The sequence below is a fragment of the Aedes albopictus genome, chromosome 3 (genome assembly GCF_035046485.1).
Source record: "Aedes albopictus strain Foshan chromosome 3, AalbF5, whole genome shotgun sequence".
NCBI lineage: Eukaryota > Metazoa > Arthropoda > Insecta > Diptera > Culicidae > Aedes > Aedes albopictus.
In genome coordinates, this window is record NC_085138.1 from 353081840 (window position 1) to 353102551 (window position 20712).

Sequence of the window (20712 nt, forward strand, 5' to 3'; positions counted from 1 at the left end):
GGCCCGTCCCTTTCTTTCTACTTTGTATCTTTCTATCCACTTTCGCTATACTCTCCTCTCTATGTATACAACTCATGTATATTCATATGTTCATAGCCATCGCTAGAACCAGAAACGGTTGAACAGCCATTTCACTTGCTTCCAATTTTCACAGCACAGTGTGAAGCTATCACATGACGCCTACAAGTTATGCAATCAAGCGAACTGTGCCGCTTTAGCTTCATACATACTAAACGCTTTCATCAATATTTTGCTGAATTTTGCCGAGCTTAAGGGTCCAGCAAATTTTTTTGCTGAACTTTCAGCAAAATATGCTGACTTTCAGCAAAATATGCTGACTTTCAGCAAAACGTTACTGGTGATCAACAGAGTTTACTGAACAAATCAGCAAAATTTTTGCTGAAGCCTTCAGCTCGGCAAACTTCAGCAAAATTTTGCTGAAACCCTCAATCGATTTTTAGTGTGTAGTAATAATCGCACTAATCTATCACCTTACGCCTGGCATCTACGTACCAATGTGTGAACCTTCTGCCAACCATATCCCACCAACACTCCGACATCCGCATGAGTTTGTGCATACGCAGAGGTATATTCGATCTGATGTGGATACAAACGATTGCAATCATCACTACCTCCCCCTTCCTCACATTGACCTGCAACCTGACGTGGCAGGCGCCATTGTCGTCTAAAAAATAGAAGATCACCAACGCTCACACACTGAAGATACCTGCTAGTCCCCGGCAGTTAATCTCATTGATTCCTTGTGTGAGTGTAGCTGGTCTGGCGATACCGGAATAGCATCTACGAGCGGTCAATCAAGCTCAAGCTCAGACCCACCATCCCTTGTAGACTACTGTCCATACAAAATTTGAATAGTTTCAGTCCGTAACTTCTAGGTCAGAGTGGCGACGGGCAATCCCAGGGCCCAGTACGCAGATCTTTCACGTTAGCCCTCTGAACCATCCTGGGCACACTGGATTGAAATTAGATAAGTATTCATCCGGGAATTCCTCCCAAGGTTCAACAGGGAATCCTTCCCCATTACTTTAAGGATTCTTGGTTTTGCAGAGAATCTTTTTGAAATTCTTCCGGCTTTCATCCAGAAGTGTTTGTAGTGATTCTCCATAGATTTCTCCGGGAAAGCTCGAGTGATCCCGTCTGGGGTTTGTCCAGTAATTATTCCCATGATTTTCCAGAGTCTTATATGGGCTTCCTTCCCGTATTCCTGCTACATCCAGGGATTCCTGCCTAAATTGCTTCCTCCAGGGAATCCTTTTGAAATTCTTCCCTAAGGTTCTCCACCGATTCCACCAGAGATTCCATACTGGGGATCTACAGGGATTTCCTCTAGGATACCTTCTTAAATTTGTTCCAGCATCAGGCTTGACAGAAACTCCCTCGCGAGAAAATGAGGAAGCGATTTCGTCGATTTTCTGAGGAGTGAAAATAAAACCCAGAAATCACAACGCAAATCCTCAACACCACCGAGTGCAAGCTTGCCGCGCAGCGAGGAGTTCGTCTAACACTCATAATTTCTTGTTGTGTTTCTCACGTCCACTCACACTCAAAAAGCACTCGGGAGTTCCACTCCCATGCATAGAAAGACTCTCAAGGCTCAAAGACTCATCGCACTCAAAAACCCGAAAGAATCATCGGCTCCATTTTCGTTCCCCTCTTCCTCGCTCAGTTTATATTTCCTCTCTGTTGGAGGTTCGTTCGCTTCCTCGCGTCGAGGCAGAAGCAAAACACCGCTCTAGAGCATGTTGCAAAACTCTTTTGATTTCGAGGAGGATTATCAAGCTTGTCCAGCATTCCTCACAGCATTCCAACCAAAGCTTCTCTTGATATTCTTCTTGTGATTCTTTTAGGAATTTTCTTAGGGATTCCTACCATGATTTCTCCAAGGGTCTTATAGGTTTTCCTTCCAGTTTTTTTTTCGGAAAACGCTTCCGAATGACAGGAATTCAATGTCACAGTAGAAATAAATTCGCATAAGGATGCATGCATTACATCGTATGAAGTAGTGTTATAAGTTACTACCCAAGTAACAGAACTAGCTGAATAACAGTTTCTTTAGCTAAAGTTTGATTAGGAGAAGTTTGTTCCACTCTTGTACAACAAAAATGTTTGTTGGGTATCGCAAACATACATACGAACTCATTGCGATTTTCGACACGACATTCTAATGTTTTATTGCAATGAACCTAAATTATTCGCATAGAAGCATGCGAGTGAACTCACAAAATAAAAAATAAATTCGGAACTATGTACTGCGATGACTATACGACTTCGTTTGGTGCTTTATCTTATTAAGACAGCATAACTTGCATAGGTGTATAGATGAAGTTGCATTAATGTAAAAATAAGCTCCTTTAATAATACATACAAAATCGCATAAGCGTGAAACGTTTATGTTGCGATTTGATGTATGATAACAATGAAGGAGCTACTGGTCGACTACGCCAAATAGCTACGAGAAAGTTAACAGTCATTTTCGTTTTTTCAAGTTTGATACTGAGGTGACAAGATGTTTTTTTTTGCGAATATTATTAAGCCACATTAAACACTGCCTTATATCGCAAAAGGGCATACTATACATCGCATTAGATATCGCTTCAAGTCATATACACGCATAATGTAGCTACTTTTGCTGCATCTTATGCGATGTAACTTCCGCATAAGAGAACGTATAACACGATCATAAACTTCATTACACGTGTAAATAGGTTATCTGGAATCATATCTTTCTTTGACAAAGCTGTGCTTTTTGGTTTTATTTTTGTTTTTTATAATTTCCAGCAATTATTCTTGGCGAAGTATTGTAAGCATTTCCTAAAAAAGTTTTGCAAAAATTTTCAGAAAAAAGATGATTTCCTGAACGATGCTCAGAAATGAAGGCTGTGGTGGTTTCAACAAAAGACCGTCAGAATTTCAAATTTCATAAAGAATCTGTCGCTGAACCCAAACATACTATGCCGCTATGTACCATCGAAACACTTTCCTCGTCTTGAACAGTCAGCTGCAACTAGCAACGAAAGAACCCACCCCAAGAAACCCGGTTTCCGTTTCTAGCAAAAAAATCGATTTTCCATTAACCAGTTGTTCGCTCTATGTCTCCCTCTCTGATGGTACAAGACCACCTAGAGACTGAATGACGACGACGTGAAATAGGTGAGCATGTGTTACCTGGATATACAGAAGTTTTCTAAGAGCTTTTTTTTCCTGTTGTTGGTTTCAACAGCAGCAACAAAACTCAAACAGCTGTGGAGGAAACGACCTTTTAGCAATCAGCTACCTACCAAGTAGCGTTCGTCGGTCGTCGATGATTAGGTACCTATGTGTCTCGCAAAGTAGGGGGTTAATGGAAAAAATGTATGTACGGAAGATTGAATTTCCTCTAAGAAAGAAGTACTTACATTTACACCGTTTTCTTGCGAATTGCATTCATTTTTGAAACCATCAATTGAGCTAATGTTTTACTTACTACCTGTTTATCATAGCATGTAAAGTTCTTTGATTCAATCATCGTTTGAACTCCTTCCCCCTTCATTGTAGCTCTATCTTTCAAATACACATCTTTCATCTAAACATTGCATTGAGAGTGTTCACTACAACAAGAAATTTTTGATCGCTTCGTTTCCTTCTTATAGAAATAGTCCGATGCCACACACATTGGCAAACCACTAACCAAAACGAACTCAACCTTTCTCCATGCAACCAATATCTATCTGAGGTAGTGTAGAGGCATTGGTTTTGCGAACTGCAGTGGGCGAGCAAATGTATCATCGATTGCTTCCTCTTCTCCAGAATGACCTGTATGCTACCGTGACGTGGTCTTTATTCTGAAAGTTTCTGTTTTGCATCTCATTCGCTTATAAATTGGTTTAGAAGATCTAACACTCATGATAATTTTGATAAAACATCAATTATTCACAATCTGTCACGTGGTACAAACCACAAATCGTTCTAAATCACACCATCCACAACTGTCACTGCTCATCAGTCGTGCACAGAACCATGCAGATAATCCCCGTTTAAACGTTTTCCTACTAAACCGCAGAACTCTCAACCAGCAATCGTCAAAAGAAGGGATCACCCGACATTACTACGCGGTGGCAGCATAGACAATCCTACTCATGACTAGCAAACCTACCGCAACGAGTTCTAATACGTTCGCCTCGACTAATCGTTTCCTTAGTTGGCGTCGTCGTTCACGTTGCGCCGTCGAGTCGTACGCAGGGAAAATCGCGAGTCGCACGCCGCAATTCCTTAAATAGCATCACGACGCGTGCCATACATCAATGGTACTTGCATTGCGGGAGTAGGTACACTAGCCTACTAGATAGCTAGGGTGACTGAATGAAATGAGAAAAAAATGAGCTTTGAGTAATTCACTTGGAGAGGTTTTTCGGCCATGTCACGCATCTAGTAGACTTTCGAGTTTTCGTCCAGAAAAGTAACTAATGAACATTTCCAGCCATACAGTCATTCTACAGAATCTATCGATTATTCTACTTTTCAGGGTGCAATAAAGATCTTTTGTTTTTTCTTACTTTGCGAACATATGGACATGTAAAATTACTAACGGTAAACTCACACTCACACACACTTACATGTTTAAAATTTGAAAAGCATTTTGTCTTTCATAATTTTTCAAGTCTCGCGTTTGTTTTTATTTTATTTATTTATGTTTCATTTTTTTTTATTTCTACCTTTTGCCTTTCTCGTATTTCTTGAAGACACTACACCATCCTCAAAGTTTTTAAAGTAGCAAATATTGAACAGACACAATACAAAATATGCACTATTTCAACGTTGGTTTTAAAATGATTGTCGGGGTCTCCAGTTAGCCAATTGGTTAAGGCTCCGCCAATCCGGAGACGGCGGGTTCGATTCCCGTTCCGGTCGAGAAAATTTTCTCGACTCCCTGGGCATAGATTATCATTGTACTTGCCTCATAATATACAAATTCATGCAATGGTCGGCAAAAAAAATCTCTTCAATTAATAACTGTGGAAGTGCTCAAAGAACACTAAGTTGAAGGGAGGCAATGCGAACGTACAGAAGAAGAAGAAGAAAATGATTGAAGATTTTCAGGCATAGATTTTTAAAATTTGTCAAATATGTTGTATTTTGTCCATTTTCAAATCATCTTCCAATCATTTCAAATTTTAAATTTTATGATCCCAAGACTCCTCAATAAAAACCCAACTGTACCAACATTGCAAAAACAAGAACACTGACAGGCGCGTGAGATTTACCGCAGCGGATGCCATACCACGTTTGGCGCGGCGTTTTTTATTTCTTTTTTTTCATTTTCCTTTTCAAAAGCGACGACGAAACAATTTGCATGTCACCACACCACACTATGTTAGGGAATCCGTTCAACCGTTTGTTGTTTGTGCGCGGTCAATCGTGCGAACTTGCCTGCAGGCTGCCAGGAAAAAGAAAACTTATGCCAACCAACCGACAAATCGACCGACGTGTGGTGTGGTGTGGTGTGTGGCACGCGTCCGCACGTTTTCGGTTTGTCTAATGATGGTCGGGAAAAGCGAGGGGTTTCTAATTTAGAATGGGTGCGAACTGGTTCAGTCAGGATTTTTTTTTGAAAATGTTTGAAACAGTTGATAATATAATCGATCAAAGGTAGCACAAGTATACGATAACTATATGGAATTTTTGTTTTTATATTTTCTTGTATAATGGTTTTTGCAATCTGAGTTCTGTTTGTCAGTGCTATACATTTCTGCTATATTCACCCAAGTTTTATATTGTTTCCATAGAACTCTGCCAGATTAGTTTTTGTTTTTTTTTTACCGTCTTTCTTCATATCTGATGTTTGTTTTTACATTACACATTTAAAGTTTTTTTTTAATTTTTTGTTTAATATTTGATATTGCTCTCTGTTGTTTCTAAATATGTTTATTTGTTTATTTTCTGCATTTTTTTATACGTTCATTTTATGTAAATATCATTGTTAAATTATCTTCTCTTCTTATCTACTTTTCTCTGCGCTTCCTGGGCTTGCTTTTAGTTTTGTCATCAATTCTGTTCTGTTCTTATTTGCTTCATATTGGAGTTCCTGTTTTGACACTTATTTTGGCTCTAGTATAAGCTCTAATTATGGCTGTAGATCATTTTTATTGTAGCTGTGGCTCATTCCAGGGTAGTGACTAAGATTAAACTAAGGAAAAAATAATAACATATTATGCAATCATAACTCATTTTATTGTTGATGAGTCATTTTGGTATTTTTATATTGTTGGGGAGAATAACATGAGAAGATCAAATTTTGCCTATTGAAAAGAATGGCCTAATGGCAAAACTTGTTATTGGTATGTTAGGAATAAGAGTCAAAAGAACAAAGATAATAACTGGCTTTATGCCGGAAAATAACTCAATAATAATTAATTTTGTTATTATAAGATCAAACCGAGGACAAAACATTTCAGAACTAGAGAAGAATACAGTTTTTTTCTAATCATAAGAACAATTTTTAAACTATGATGAACTATGATGATGATTTCAAATAACTTATTTTGTACTTACTTTGTTCTCATTAACTCGATAATAATTGATTCAATTATTCTACCTTTGTCTTTTGTTTGTTTTTAACATGGTTAAATTTGTTATTGCTATTTTCCAAAATCACTTATTATTTTTGTTCTTTTAGCTCTTATTCCTAACAAGCTGATAACGAACCATTCAGGTATTCATTTTAAATGGTAAAATTTGATCTTCTTTTGTTATTTTGTTCTGCCTGGGTTGTCGTGACCTTTTCTCTGGCTCTGATTCTGAATTATAGATATTGTTATCTTTATCTCGCAACTTATTTTTGGCCCTTTGCTCTGGTTTTATTTTAAACTTCTGTTCTGACTCGCTTGTTTTGGCTTGGAATTTGGCTTTAATACTAAAGCTAAGCTTTGGTTGAGGCTTGTGTTTTAGCTTCTGTCTCTAAATTTGGCTCCGCTGCTATTTTGGATCAAGTTTTGGTTCCAACTCTGCCTCGTCTACAGAACCAGAAGTTGACTTGCTTTGGTTTTGGCTTACTCTGGCTCAAGTGTGCTCAAGTCCTAGCTCTTGCTCTGGCTCACGCGTTGAATCAAGTTCTAACTCTTGCTCTTGTTCTGCTTCTAGCACGTGCTCTGTGCACACTGGCCTTAGTTTTGAATCTTACTCTGGCTCTACTTTTGACTCTTTTCACGGCTTTTGCTTTGGCTGTGGTTTTGGATCTCTCCCCAGCTCTGGATCTTGGTCTCGTCACTTTGGTTTTACCTGGTTTAGGCTATTGTTTTTGTTTTCGATTTGGTTGGTTTTTACTTTTGCTATGTCTTTGGTTTTGGCACCAGTTATGGTTCTTGCCATACCTTTTGCTATGACTCTGATTGTGTATCTTGCTACCTTTATCTCTTAGTTGACTATGTCTCTTGCTAAAGCTATTGTTCGGGTTCTAATTAAAAAAAAAAAGACACGGACACCGTCTTCAGCCAGAGGCTGTCTAGACTGAACGAAACTTAGCACTAGACAACGGACACGACACACATTACGAGCACCAGGATACAAGGAAGAAACATTTCTTACGAAAAGTATCAATCGGAGTGGGAGTCGAACCTTCACCCCATGACATAGTAAAGTTATACGCTGGGTGACGCTAGCTACATGGCCACGAGGTTCTACTGTTTCTGCTGTGATATAAACTCTAGCTTTTGTTCTGGCTGTTGCGCTGACCGAGGTTTCTGTTTTTGACTGAAGCTTTTTTCGGCTGTCTTTGATTTTGAATCTGCTTATATCTCTTGCTTCAATTATGTTTATTATTCTGGCATTAGCTCTGATTGTAGCACTGGCTCGTGTACTGAATCTGGATACAATGCAACTTAGCAGAGTCTAAGTCTTGCTTTTGTTTTGGCCCTAGCTCTTGCTCTTGTTTATCTTATTATTGTTCTGGCTCTGATATTGCCTCTTTTTACAGCTTCTTCTTTGACTCCTGTTTTTGTTTTTTCTTTGGTTGTTTTATTTGCTCTAACCGCGGTTTGGCTCTTATAATTAAGTTCTTGCTCTAGCTCTTGCTCTGACTCTGATTTTAAATTTATCATTGGCGCTTGTTATATTCCTGGTAGGTTATGGTTTTGGTTATGGCTATAGCAATTTAAGTTCTGGTTTAGCTTCGGCTCTGGTTTTGACTCTGGATTATAATCTTTTTTTTTTTCTTCTAATTCTGGTTCTGTTTCTAACTCAAGCTCTGGTTCCGACTCTTGGGTTGGTTTTAGTTTAGGTTTTCCCTAAAGTTATTACTCTGATGGTTTTCTAGTTCCTAGGCTTTGGATTTTGATGTAAGCTTCCATTGTTGGCTCTGGTTTTGGATATTGCTCTGACTCTGACTCCGACTTTAGATCTCTAGATCTGATTTGTGCTATCACTCATGCTCTGGTTTTGAATATGGCTTTGGCTCTAAAGTTGTTTCTGGCTGTAGTTCCAGTTATTGTTTAGGTCTTGCTATAGCTTTGGCTCGGGCTTCTGTTTTGGATTCTGTATCTGATTTTAGATTCGTGTTTAGCTTTTGCTCTGGTTTTGGATTTTCTTGGAAATTGGCTGATTTAAAGCAGAAAAGTGGCCAAGCCCTGCCGAGATGGTTCCACTTCCCTATAGCAATTGATCTGACTCTGAACCCCAACTACTATTGTCATTGCTGTGGTTCTGGCTTTTGTTTTTGCTCTTGAGTATCCGCTCTGGTCCTTTATCTTGCTCTGTTTAGTCTAGATCTGCTTTGGGCTTTTGTTATGGATATGATTTTAGATGTGATGCTGACTGATGCTATAATTCTGGTTTTAGTTGTAGCAATAGCTCTGGCTTTGATTTGCTATAGATCTAGTCCAAGCTGTTTCTAACTCTGTCTCTGGTTTTGGCTTAAGTGCTTGCTTTTGTTGTGAATTGTTCATTTTTTTCTCTTGCCTGATTTTGCTCTAGCGCCGATTCTGTCTAAATTTGGTTATAGTTCTGTATTTTAATCTGGTTTGTTCTAGTTCTGAATGCAGCTTTTGCTCTAATACTCTGATATATTGGCTTTGGCTCTTGCTCCAACTCTGACTCTTTCTCTGCATCCATCTGTTGATCTTGCACTGACTAGAAATTAAGCTCTGGTTCTGATTCTGATTGGGGCATACGCATTGGTTCTAGTTTTTATTATGGCTTGCTTCAGCTCCAACGGCAGGACCGATATACTTGTTATTGTTAACTATTTACTTCTGATCATTTGTGTATTATACTTCCTCTGTCCTTTCTTTGTCTGTTCTTTGTCCGTCCGCTGTGTGTTTGTTCTGTCCCTATTGTTTATCTGTTTTCTATCTTTTGACCGTCGATTCTCTGTCTTTTCACTTTTTGCTCACTATCTGTTCTCTGTCTGTTCCCTGTCTGTTCTTTGCCTTCTCGCTGCTTTTTTTTTATCTGCTCTTCGTATTTTCACAGTTTGTTTTCTGTCTGTACCCTGTCTGTACTCCGTCTGTGTGCTGACTGTTCTCTCTCTTCGTTTTTCGCTGTTTATTCGCTGTCTATTCTCTGTCTTATCTCCATATTTTTGTTGTCCGTTCGCTGTTAGTTCTTCGTCTGTTTCTTAATCTGTTTTCACTCTCTCTTCTGTCTATTATCTGCTTTTATCTGTCTGTTCTCTGTCTGTTATCTGTCTCGGTTGTGCGGCTCCGTGGTCATGCGGCTAGTGTCACCAAGCTGTAGTCGCATCATGCTGACGAGCATGGGTTAGATTTCCACCGTTGCTGTCAGGAAAAGTTTTCGGCTGTGTCACTGGGCGTTGCATGCTAGTCTATTTCCATTGCATTGTTTAGTGTCATGCTTCAAATAGCGAAAAGGCTCGCTGGAAGCAATGAACGTGTACGTGCCTTTTCCTCTATCTGTGCTCTGTCTGTTACCTGTTTGTTTTCTGTCTGTCCCCTGTTTTTTCTCTGTCTGTTACCTGTTTGTATTCTGTCTGTTCCCTGTCTGCTCTTCGTCTTTTCCTGGTCTGTTTTTTTTTTGTCTGTTGGCCTTCTGTTCTCTGTCTGTTGTCTGTCTACTGTCTGTTTGTTTCCTGTCTGTTCTCTGGCTTATCTCTGTCCGTTCTTTGCCTTTTTCTGTCCGTGTTCTCCGTCTTTTCGTTGACGGTTCATTGTCTGTGCTCTGTCTGTTGTCTGCTAGTTTTATGTGTGTTCTCTGTATTTTCTCTGTTTGTTTTTTTTTTGTCTTTTCGTTGCCTGTTCAAAACTGTTTGTTTCCTGTATTCTCTGTCTATTCTCCACCTTTTTGATGTGTGTTTCCTGTCTGTTCGCTGTTTATTCTCCGTCTGTTCGCTGTCTGTTCGCAATCTGTTCTCTCTCTGATTTCTGTATGTTCTCTGTCTGTTCAAAACGGGATGGTAACATAAGGCTGAATTTCAAAAGGCTGAATGCACATAAGGCTGAATACAAAAGGCTGAAACTATGGATATGTAACAAAAGGCTGAAATTACAAAAGGCTGAAATTACAAAAGGCTGAAATAACAAAAGGCTGAAAACATGGCAAATTCCAAAACTTGAAATATGCATGATAATGAACTCTATAGAATCTGATTTAAAAGATGGTATTACACAAGGTATTATATTTTCCGGAATGCTATTCCCCGGAGTGGCATTTGCCGAAATGTCGTTCCCGTTGGTGCTGTGTCATTATGCCGAAGGATATCAGGCCTCAAATGCCACTAAGGCGAATGGGTTATAATGATTTTAATGCAAAGGAGGTTTACTAGACAGCCTAGTAGAATGGTTAAATTATGATCTATGCATTTACCTCGAAAGAACAGCCTTTCTAAAAAAGCGGGAAAAATCTCTAATGGAAGAGTAAGTATTGTGGCCGCAAATAATACAGTATAACGACCAAGCGGAAAGATTTGATGATAATATCTGCATACTAATAACTCACCCGTGAGTGATGTTTCCTTCTTTTAAAAATAGGCTGTTCTTTTGAGGTATTTGCATATATTCAGTGTTGGCATTCTTACCAATGTGTAAAATGCAGCGAGCTTCTGCGTGCGCATATTCCTTAAAAACGATTCATCGGAGATTTCTCCTTCTTTTGAACATAGGCTGTTCTTACTGTGTTTGAATGTTATAGCTGCATCTTTTTTATCAAAGGTTTTCCTTCTTTTAAAATGTTGGAAGAACCATAATTTAAGTTCAGGTGTTGAAGCTGCTTACTTTTTACCAGATGTTTCTCCTTCTTATAAAATAGGCTATTCTTTCAAGCAGTATTGTATTCGAACATAACGTGAGCCAAAAATGAACTGTACACTTTAAATTTTTTGGTCGACAAAGCATTGAACTTGCCTGTCAGAGCTTTTGCTGCTTAAGAGCGCCCGCTCGGTTCCCATTCGACTCTGAGTTCACATGCGCTTATCTTCTTCATCGAATCCTATGTGTCTTCTTTCCTAGGACTAGAACCTTGTGCCGCATCTACATGTTTGGACGTTATTATGTTATTTGTGGGGTTTTTTTTCGTCACCGTTGAATTTTATGTTTCGAGATTTGTTGATTTTTTTCGGTGAAAAAAGACTTTCCAAATCGTTTTGGCATAACGTTTCGGCCTACTTCATTCAGCCATCATCAGATACAAAACGTTTGTTCTCCACCACTGTGGCCTATCAACTTGCCAACATTATGTTATGTCACAGGGAAATGCATCATAGATCCTTTGCTACGACATTGTGGTCTCGGATATTGAAATACAGCTCCAGGAATTTAGATTTTTCGAAACACACGATGCGATGGTCGGACTGGTTCCCTCTTCAATAAAAGGAGATTGAATTAGCCCAAAAGATTGCCAAAATGGCGCAAATATGACCATTTTAGTATCACAGATACCAGGGTAACATGTTAGTCAGCATGCTACGGGTTCAGTCCTTTCCAGTTCATGACGCGCTCAATTTGCATGTTCAAATATATTTGATCGCAGTGTGCCGAGTATGAACTTCAATGCAAATTGAACGCATTCACACTGCAGTGCAATTCGGTTCTGAATTCTTATGCGCACAACATTGGGGGAAATAGTTTCTGTCGATATGTGATGCTAATAAACCTGTTTATAGTCACCCGGAGTTCCTTGGAAAACTTAATCAGGAATGGCCAACTGATGGACCGATGATCACACTCTATTGGTTTAGGCAATTTTATGATTTTCGATAATTCGCGCCAATAACTCCGTTACTGTATTGTATTAAAGCATATGATTGGATTTTCCAAAACCCATGTTGACCGGACTGGTACGCTCAGATATGGTTCCAATAGCAGAAGAATTTCTGAATCTAATGAGTTCAAAATGTTTGAAATCTGTGGAAACAGGTAGGGAGGTATGGCCATTTCTGTTTCGCGGATTTCGCTAGTGTTCAATTTAGAGCTCGCACGCGTTATAAATTTAGAACTGAACAAAGTTCAAACATTTTTGAGCAACAGTTAGGTATAATAGTTTTTGCCTCAACTACCGCTTATTACCCGAATTACCCGAACAATTGTTTACATCTAAGACTCATTCAACCTAGTTTCCGAGTTGACACACATAATACTTCGAACGAGTGGAAATAAATTGTTGGCGAAATCCTTTGTCAATATGAGCTAAAATAGTTTAGTATTAGCGGGGTATTGGCCGATATGATACTGAAGAAAGTAAAATAACATAGACATTATGAGACCGAAATCCATAACATTATGTTCTTTTCATCAGTTAGAGTTAGCTCACGTAACCAGATGTCCATTCGATGAATAGTCAAATCGATTGAATGTCATATACTTCCTCTTCCGTAAAATGGGTTTTGACCAAATGTACTTTCGAGCAAAGATTCTTTTGTTTCCTATGATCATTTTCAAGTCGAGTCAAATGTTTATCAAAGACCAATAGATTAGCCATAAATGTCCAAAATGTCATTTCATTTGATTCTCTACAACTTTCAAAACTTTTCAACATTTTATATAATATCTTTCAGCCTTTTGATATATTTCAGCCTTTTGATGCTTTCAGCCTTTTGATCATTCAGCCTTATGTGTTTCAGCCTTTTGATCATTCAGCCTTATGTGATTCAGCCTTTTGTACGTAACCCGTTCAAAACTGTTTCCCGTATATTCACTGTCTGCTCTCTGTCCGTTTCCTAACTGTTCTCTGTCTGTTCATTGCCTTTTCGCTATCTGTTCTCTGTCTGCGCTATGTCTGTTTTATGTTTGCTATCTGTCTGTCTTCGGTCTGTTCACTTTTTCATCTCAGTATCCCAAGTAACAATTTAAATTCCTTTTAGATTTGTTTATTTTTATGGAAGCTTTATCATAGCATGAAGAATTCATGAAACATTTATAGTTGTTTTTATCAAGAGAAAATAATCTCCGTTCGTATGCGGTTTTTAAGTTTTCTTTAAGTGAATTTTGAAAATTGTGCATAAAACAACTTGACTCCCTAAGGCATTTGATCTTATAATAAGTTTTAAGACGTATTTGAAGTTATTTTCAACACATAACATCAGCAAAGTTTATTAAAAGTTTATGCTTTGTTTATTCAAGTACAATTTATCTGAGTTATTCTCCTTTAAAAACTTCTTAAAGCTTTTAATTCTTGAGCTAGAGCCACTAGTCTGGAACAAGAACTATGCAGAATAATAAAATCTTATTAATTCAAATAATAAATTATGCAATGAATTGGCTTTTTTATGCAAATATAAACACTCAAACATTTTTGCTCACTGTTAATTTTGCCATTTTGGTGCTCAAAAGTAATCATATCGACGAAATATTCATTTTATAGCCAATCAAAAATGCGAGTAGCTTGCTGGGGTCGTCCAACCTTCAGCCAGTTACTCACACAGGCCACAGCAGCTGGAATCGAAAATGAAATGGGTACTTACTGTGACTCTTCTCGTCCTTATGCTAAATAGTGTAATACTAGTAAGTTTTAGAAATGCACTTATTAAATAGACGAAACTATAATAGAATTGGCACTTCCTGAAGCAAAATGTACAGAAACAACTTTCTAGCTCCAAAAAGGTAAACAAACAATTTTCAAAGGCTGTTACTCTTGAATAAAACGAATAAGTTTCATTTAAGACGAACAAATCTGCCTTAAGATCATCATTAGTAAAAACAATCTTCAATAAATGCTGTAGATTTTATGCAAGGCGACTTGGTTCCATCATTGTTTTGAGGTGGTTTGGATTAAAGGTAATAATAATTGATGGCGGCTGCATGAGTTTTGTTCGCTTGGAACGGCAGCCATGTTTAGAAAGAATTGAAAAAGTGGCGTAGCCTTTTGTTTTTATAGGAAATTTATGTCTTCGTATAATAATAAATGATATTATTTTTGAGGCGCTTTGTTATTTTCGTATGTTTTGGGTGGCATATCAACGACAAAGTGGGTATGGCACGGAAAATTTTGATTCCCTGTCATCAATGATCTGTCAGGCAATTTTAATGCATTAGCCATTTCAATTTGATGAAAATTGATTCGCAGTTCAATTAACATCCATGAAACAAAACTAGTTCGCATCTGCATAATGCTGAGGTAAAAGATTTCATTTATCATGCACTATTAGCATTTTTGAGAAAGACAGCTAAAAGATCAACATGCTTCAAGCTATTCTTATTAAAGTTTTATGAAGTTCTTATAATTAATCATCAGTGTTAGTACATAAATACAACTAGTTTCAAAGCAGTCTTCAAAACCAGTCTTGAAGATCTCCTGAAGAGTGGGCCAGATTAGTCTTATGAATAGTTTATACCTATTTTATCTCGGATTTGCAGAACAAAGAGCTTTATTGCTAAGTTTTATTATTCAATCTTAGAAATAACTTCAGGATTGCCACAAAAGTATAATTGTTACTTGGGATGTGATCTGTTTGTTCTGCCCTTTCTGTTTTATCTGAAAATGTGCAGATCTGTCTTTTATCGAGGGTCTAGATTTGTATTGTTCGGTGCTCACCGTATGTTTAATCTGTGATCTTTTGACTATTATCTCTGTTCCGTGTATGTGTCTTGTTTGTGTCTATCCTTGATCTGTCTGTGTTCCATGTCATGTCTGCTCTCTGTCTGTACTTTGTCTGCGTTTCTTCTGTGTTCTGTTTATTTTCTGTTTATCTTTTATCTTTGTTCTATCTGTGTCCTATTCGTATCACCTTAATATTTTGTCTGTGTCTGTATCGGATATGTTTAAATTTGTGACTGTGATCCTCCCGCATTCTGCTCTGTTTCGTCTTTGTTCTGACTATGTGTTGACTGTCTAACTGTCTGTGGTTGCGTGTACTTCATTGTTTTTGTCTGTATTTGCTGTATATTCATCCTGTGTTTTGCCTGAGTTATGTCTGTTCTTCATCTGTGTTTAGTCTATGTTCGCTGTATCTCAAGACTATATAATCTATGTGTGTCCATCTGTTTTGTCTGTATTCTGTTTGTCTTCTGGCAGTATTTTGTTTGCATCTATCTGTGATATATGTGAACTGTCAGTGATACGGCTGTGCTTCATCTGTGTTATGTCTATGTTCTATCTATCTTCTGTGTGTAACCCAACTGTATTTTGTTGATTACTTGTCTTTGATCTGCCTGTGTTACGTCTGTGCTCCGCCTGTTTCTGTTATGAACGGAACCTGTTTTGTCCGTTTTCTGTTTGAGTTTGTCTTTTCTCTGTCGTTGTATATTTGAGTTTTATCTGTGTTCATTCTTTGTTTAGTCTATATGTGTCTGTGTCCTTTTTGCTTACAATTTGTGTACTTCCTGAGTTATATCTGATCTTCATCTGTGCTCTGTTTATGTTTGGTATGTCTCCAATCTGTGGTCCATCTGTGTTCTTTTTATGTTTGTATTTTAAATGTGTTCTGTCTGTGGTTGTCTATGTTCTGTTTGTCTGTTGTTTCATGTATGTTCTACCAGCATTTTGTCTGTAAATATATATGATGTGTTCTGTCTGTGTTAGGGAACGTCCATAAATTACGTCACGCAAAAATCGAGCTTTTTCAACTCCCCCCCCCTCCCCCCTATGTCACACTTTTTGTATGGGACCTCTGAAATTTTTGTATGGGTTGTCACGCTTTGCTGAACATCCCCTCCCCCCTCAAAGCGTGACGTAATTTATGGACGTTCCCTAATACGGCTGTACTATGACTAGGTTATGTGTATTTTAACTGTGACTTGTTTAAGTCCATCATTGATCTGTCTGTGTCATACCTAAGCCTTGTCTGTTGTCTACCTTTGTTTAATTTCGCTTCTGTCTGAGTTCGATGTTCGCTCAGTTCATGTTCTGGTCATGTTCCGTTTGTAATCTGTCTAATTTATGTCTGTTTTTAGTTTGTTTGTCTTTGATTTGCCTGTATCTATTTGTATTCTATATGTGTTAATTCTGTCCTTTCTTCTGCTTATGTACACTCGGTATGTCAGTATTTTGTGGTTTACCTGTGTTCTCCTTGTGTGCTGTTCGTCTTCTGTGTTGAATCTGTGTTCTACATGTCTTTTCTCTAAGTTCTATATTCCCTCTGCCTGTGTTATGTTTTTTTTTATCTTCTCTTTGTGTTTTTCTGTTGTATTTTTGTGTTATTCCTGTAATGTTTTATCACTGTTCTTGTCCATTCTTTTCATATATCCGGTCTATTTATTCGAATTTTCCGTATCAGTCTAACCCGGCACGCATCATTACATCTCCTCACGACACATCCGACAACTAGATCAATCCAAATTTGCCATGTTACAATTAGCTGGCGTGCTCCCCTCTTCTCGTCAATTGTATGCGTCGTCATCGTCAACGAGTGCAATCGATCCGATGATGACGACTCGATCCGAATCAGCAACGACGACGACGACGACGACGACGGCGGAAAGGATCGATAACCACACGTTCGGGTATTTTTGTCTGCAAGTGCAACGCGTGGTGGATTCGCACCATTTATGGTTTTGTTTTGGGTTAGATTTGGTTGGCGGATCTGGCGATGCCATCCGTTTGGCCTTTTATGGGATGGACGCCGCAGTTTGATCGGGGGTTTTCCGATGCATTTAGAGGATCCATACCAAATTGAGCGATAGTTTAGGATTAGAAATTAAAGTTTGGTACGGCTTACTAGGATGATCCCTTCGAATAGATTGCAGCTAGGAAGCCGATATAAAAGCCAATGATCGGCGATCGAGGATCTCAGTCATTGATAGTGTTTCGAAGCAGGCGACAAGTAGAGTACACTATCTGAGCTGTGGTGCTACCGTTGTTGGAAGGTTAGTCTTAGAAGTGGAAATTTGGAAGGTGTATTAGATTGGAAGTTAAGTGATGTAACCGTTGTTCTAGAGATGGAAGAATTCTGTTGGAGTTCAGTGCGATTATAAAGAACTGTTTCAATAATTGGAAGGCAAAAAAATGTTACGTAATAGCTTATGTTGAAAGTGATTGTGAATCTATAGACTGTAAACTGCGTGAAGATTAGCAATTCAGCTCGAATTTGTTGGCTCTACAAGTTCTAAGATGTTTGTCACTTTCGAAGCAGCTTAAGAACTTAAGAATTCAATTGGTTTTAAGGAGGTTTTGATAAATTTTATAACACCAAAATGCAATTATTTTGGTATTATGATGGTTTTAAAATCTGTCTTAATTCCATTTGCCTTCTGAATGCTGCTTGGTTTATGCTGAACTAAGATTAGTTTAACATTACGAATGCTCAGGGTCACATAGATGCTCAAGCAGTGGCGATTTCCTAACCTCAAATCTACCAGTTCCACAAGTGTAAATTCTAGAATTTTCGCATCAAGGTAGCAGGTAATTGACAAAAAATAGCGATAATCACAGTTTTGGTCCATTTTCAATTTAATCCTGTCGTAAAAATCTCCACAATCGAAAGTTTTTTGGTCGTTGAACTGGTTAAAAGTGAGGTTGCGAGACGCCATTGTGTTCAAGATCTTAAAACTCCAACAAATTCTGAATGAAGTCCTCGAAATGTTACAGACTTAACGAAATATTGTGCCCAATCTACAAACATTTGAAGCAAAATTAAATAAATTGTTCCACTAAAACAATACTGCAAAGCCGAAACTATCTCGGATCTCCAATCACAGTCGAACCAGCATAACATTTGAAGCAACTATTTGAAGAAACCTCGGCTTACCAGAAGTTCTTGGATAATATACACTTACTGTATGGAACTTCCAGAGCAACCATTTGAATTCCAATTAGTTTTGAGGAGGTTTGGAGAATGGTCAGCAAACCTTTATTCTTTTATTTTGGTGTTATGAGAGTGCAAAAGACCACCTCGTGTCAGGTATAGGTATTACTTGGGTGCAAAACTATACAAATTATTCAGAAACCTTCAACAGTTTACTGTTGGATCTTGTAGAAACGATTGCATCACTATGACTTCAAAGCGTTCTTCATGAGTACTGTATATCATCTACTGTGTAACACAAACTTTACGCTTACAACATTCTATCTTCCCTCATCAGCTCTCCCTCCCGTGCCTCTTCACCGCCTTTGGCTTTCGTCCGATCTCTTTCTCTCCGTCTCGTAGACCCTCACTAACTAGCCACAATGTGTGACGATGATCAGGGAGCGTTGGTCGTAGACAATGGATCCGGCATGTGCAAGGCTGGCTTCGCTGGTGACGATGCCCCGCGTGCCGTATTCCCATCCATCGTTGGACGCCCCCGGCACCAGGGTGTGATGGTCGGTATGGGTCAAAAGGACGCCTACGTAGGCGATGAAGCCCAATCGAAGCGAGGTATTCTGACGCTCAAGTATCCAATCGAGCACGGTATCATCACCAACTGGGACGACATGGAAAAGATCTGGCATCACACGTTCTACAACGAGTTGCGAGTGGCGCCCGAGGAACATCCGATTCTGCTGACGGAAGCCCCGCTGAACCCCAAGTCCAATCGTGAGAAGATGACTCAGATCATGTTTGAGACGTTCGCTGCTCCGGCCGCCTACGTTGCAATCCAGGCTGTGCTCTCCCTGTACGCTTCCGGTCGTACCACCGGTGTCGTCCTGGACTCCGGAGATGGTGTCTCGCACACTGTCCCCATCTACGAAGGTTATGCCCTGCCACATGCCATCCTGCGTATGGACTTGGCTGGTCGCGATTTAACCGACTACCTGATGAAGATCCTGACCGAGCGAGGCTACTCGTTCACCACCACAGCCGAGCGGGAAATTGTCCGCGATATCAAGGAGAAGCTGTGCTACGTCGCTCTGGACTTCGAGCAGGAAATGCAGGCCGCTGCCGCATCTTCATCGTCGGAGAAGTCCTATGAACTGCCCGACGGCCAGGTCATCACCATTGGCAACGAGCGCTTCCGAGCTCCGGAAGCCCTGTTCCAGCCGTCCTTCCTGGGAATGGAAGCCACCGGTGTTCATGAGACTGTCTACAATTCGATCATGCGTTGCGACGTGGACATCCGTAAGGATCTGTATGCTAACAGTGTCCTGTCCGGAGGTACCACCATGTATCCAGGTAATTTCCCGACATCTACAAAGCCTTCACACTGATGACTAATCTGACTATCCCCCACCCATAGGTATTGCCGATCGTATGCAGAAGGAAATCACCTCGCTGGCTCCGTCCACAATCAAGATCAAGATCATTGCCCCGCCTGAGCGTAAATACTCCGTCTGGATCGGTGGTTCCATCCTGGCTTCGCTGTCCACCTTCCAAACGATGTGGATCTCCAAGCACGAGTACGACGAGGGCGGCCCAGGAATCGTCCACCGCAAGTGCTTCTAAGCAACGCATTATGCCTCGACCACCACCACCAAGTATCAACGACAACTACCAAGAACTGCCACATAATAATCATGATAATTATAGGAAGCACTGCCCCCCTCATCCCCACCGAAGAAAGCACGGTCCCGCTGCCATACCGGGGCGCGTTTGCTCGGGGGTAGTGTGCGCTCGCGTCCATTTTTGCTACTACTACTTCTACTACATCTGCTACATCTAATTACATCATACTACTATTTACTACCACTAGGTACTTCTGCTTTTTTTCTTTGCTATTATAAACAGGTTTTTTATTTCTGACAAAAAAAACTGTTTGCACGTCACCAACAAAAAAAAAACTTTACAGTTTGAGAAATTTTATTGTGCGAAAGAAAAGCCTGTTCACCATTCGGTCATAAAGTGCAATTCGATTTATCTCTCGACACTTCATAGGATGTATCCGACAAACATGACAGTTCTGGCAAGTTGTCCTGTATAATATTCATCGGCAAACTCATCATATCAATTAGTTTATTACGCGCTTCGCGTTACCTGAATTCTAGCAATATTGTTCAGTTTATTTGTTTACTTGTGAATGAAGACTGCTTTGAAATAAATCAACTATTTTAATTAACATGCTAATATTTTCTAAACATACATTTTGAGCTTGAGCTTGATTGACCGCCCATTGATGCTACTCCAGTATTTCCAGACCAGCTACACTCATACAAGGAACCAATGAAATAAGTGCTGGGACTAGCACACATTTTCAGTGTCGATTTCTCGATTTTTGCTTACACTAACATAGCCAAGTGTAAATTACAATGATTGATTGGTCTGACATTCATACACGCAACAGAAGCTCTTCTTTGATGAACAAATTAAGATTTGAATTATGAAAAAAAAAATATCCACTCACTAATACACATCGTTCGTTTCTTTTCACAATCTAAATCTCCTTTGGATGGAATTAGTGGAACATCTACTACACGTCTCTG

The 20712-nt window shown here is 39.2% G+C and overlaps 2 protein-coding genes across 3 annotated transcripts in view; one reads left to right on the forward strand and one right to left on the reverse strand.

Annotated features, from left to right (window-relative positions):
- LOC109408799 (potassium voltage-gated channel subfamily KQT member 1-like) overlaps window positions 1–20712 on the reverse strand; it is a 551459-nt gene that overhangs the window by 519471 nt on the left and 11276 nt on the right. The window lies entirely within an intron of this gene.
- On the forward strand, window positions 17089–19873 carry LOC109432714 (actin, muscle-type A2). The gene is made up of 3 exons (XM_019709100.3): window positions 17089–17243; window positions 18459–19468; window positions 19533–19873. The coding sequence occupies exons 2-3, from the start codon at window positions 18544–18546 to the stop codon at window positions 19736–19738; spliced, it is 1131 nt and encodes a 376-aa protein (XP_019564645.1). The 5' UTR covers window positions 17089–17243; window positions 18459–18543; the 3' UTR covers window positions 19739–19873.

What these genes read in the sequence shown, in the direction of transcription:
- LOC109432714 (XM_019709100.3), top strand. Translation starts at nt 18,544, where the DNA reads ATGTGTGACGATGATCAGGGAGCGTTGGTCGTAGACAATGGATCCGGC. An exon ending in AGGTACCACCATGTATCCAG is followed by an intron (nt 19,469 to 19,532) that starts GTAATTTCCCGA and finishes CCCCACCCATAG; the next exon opens with GTATTGCCGATCGTATGCAG.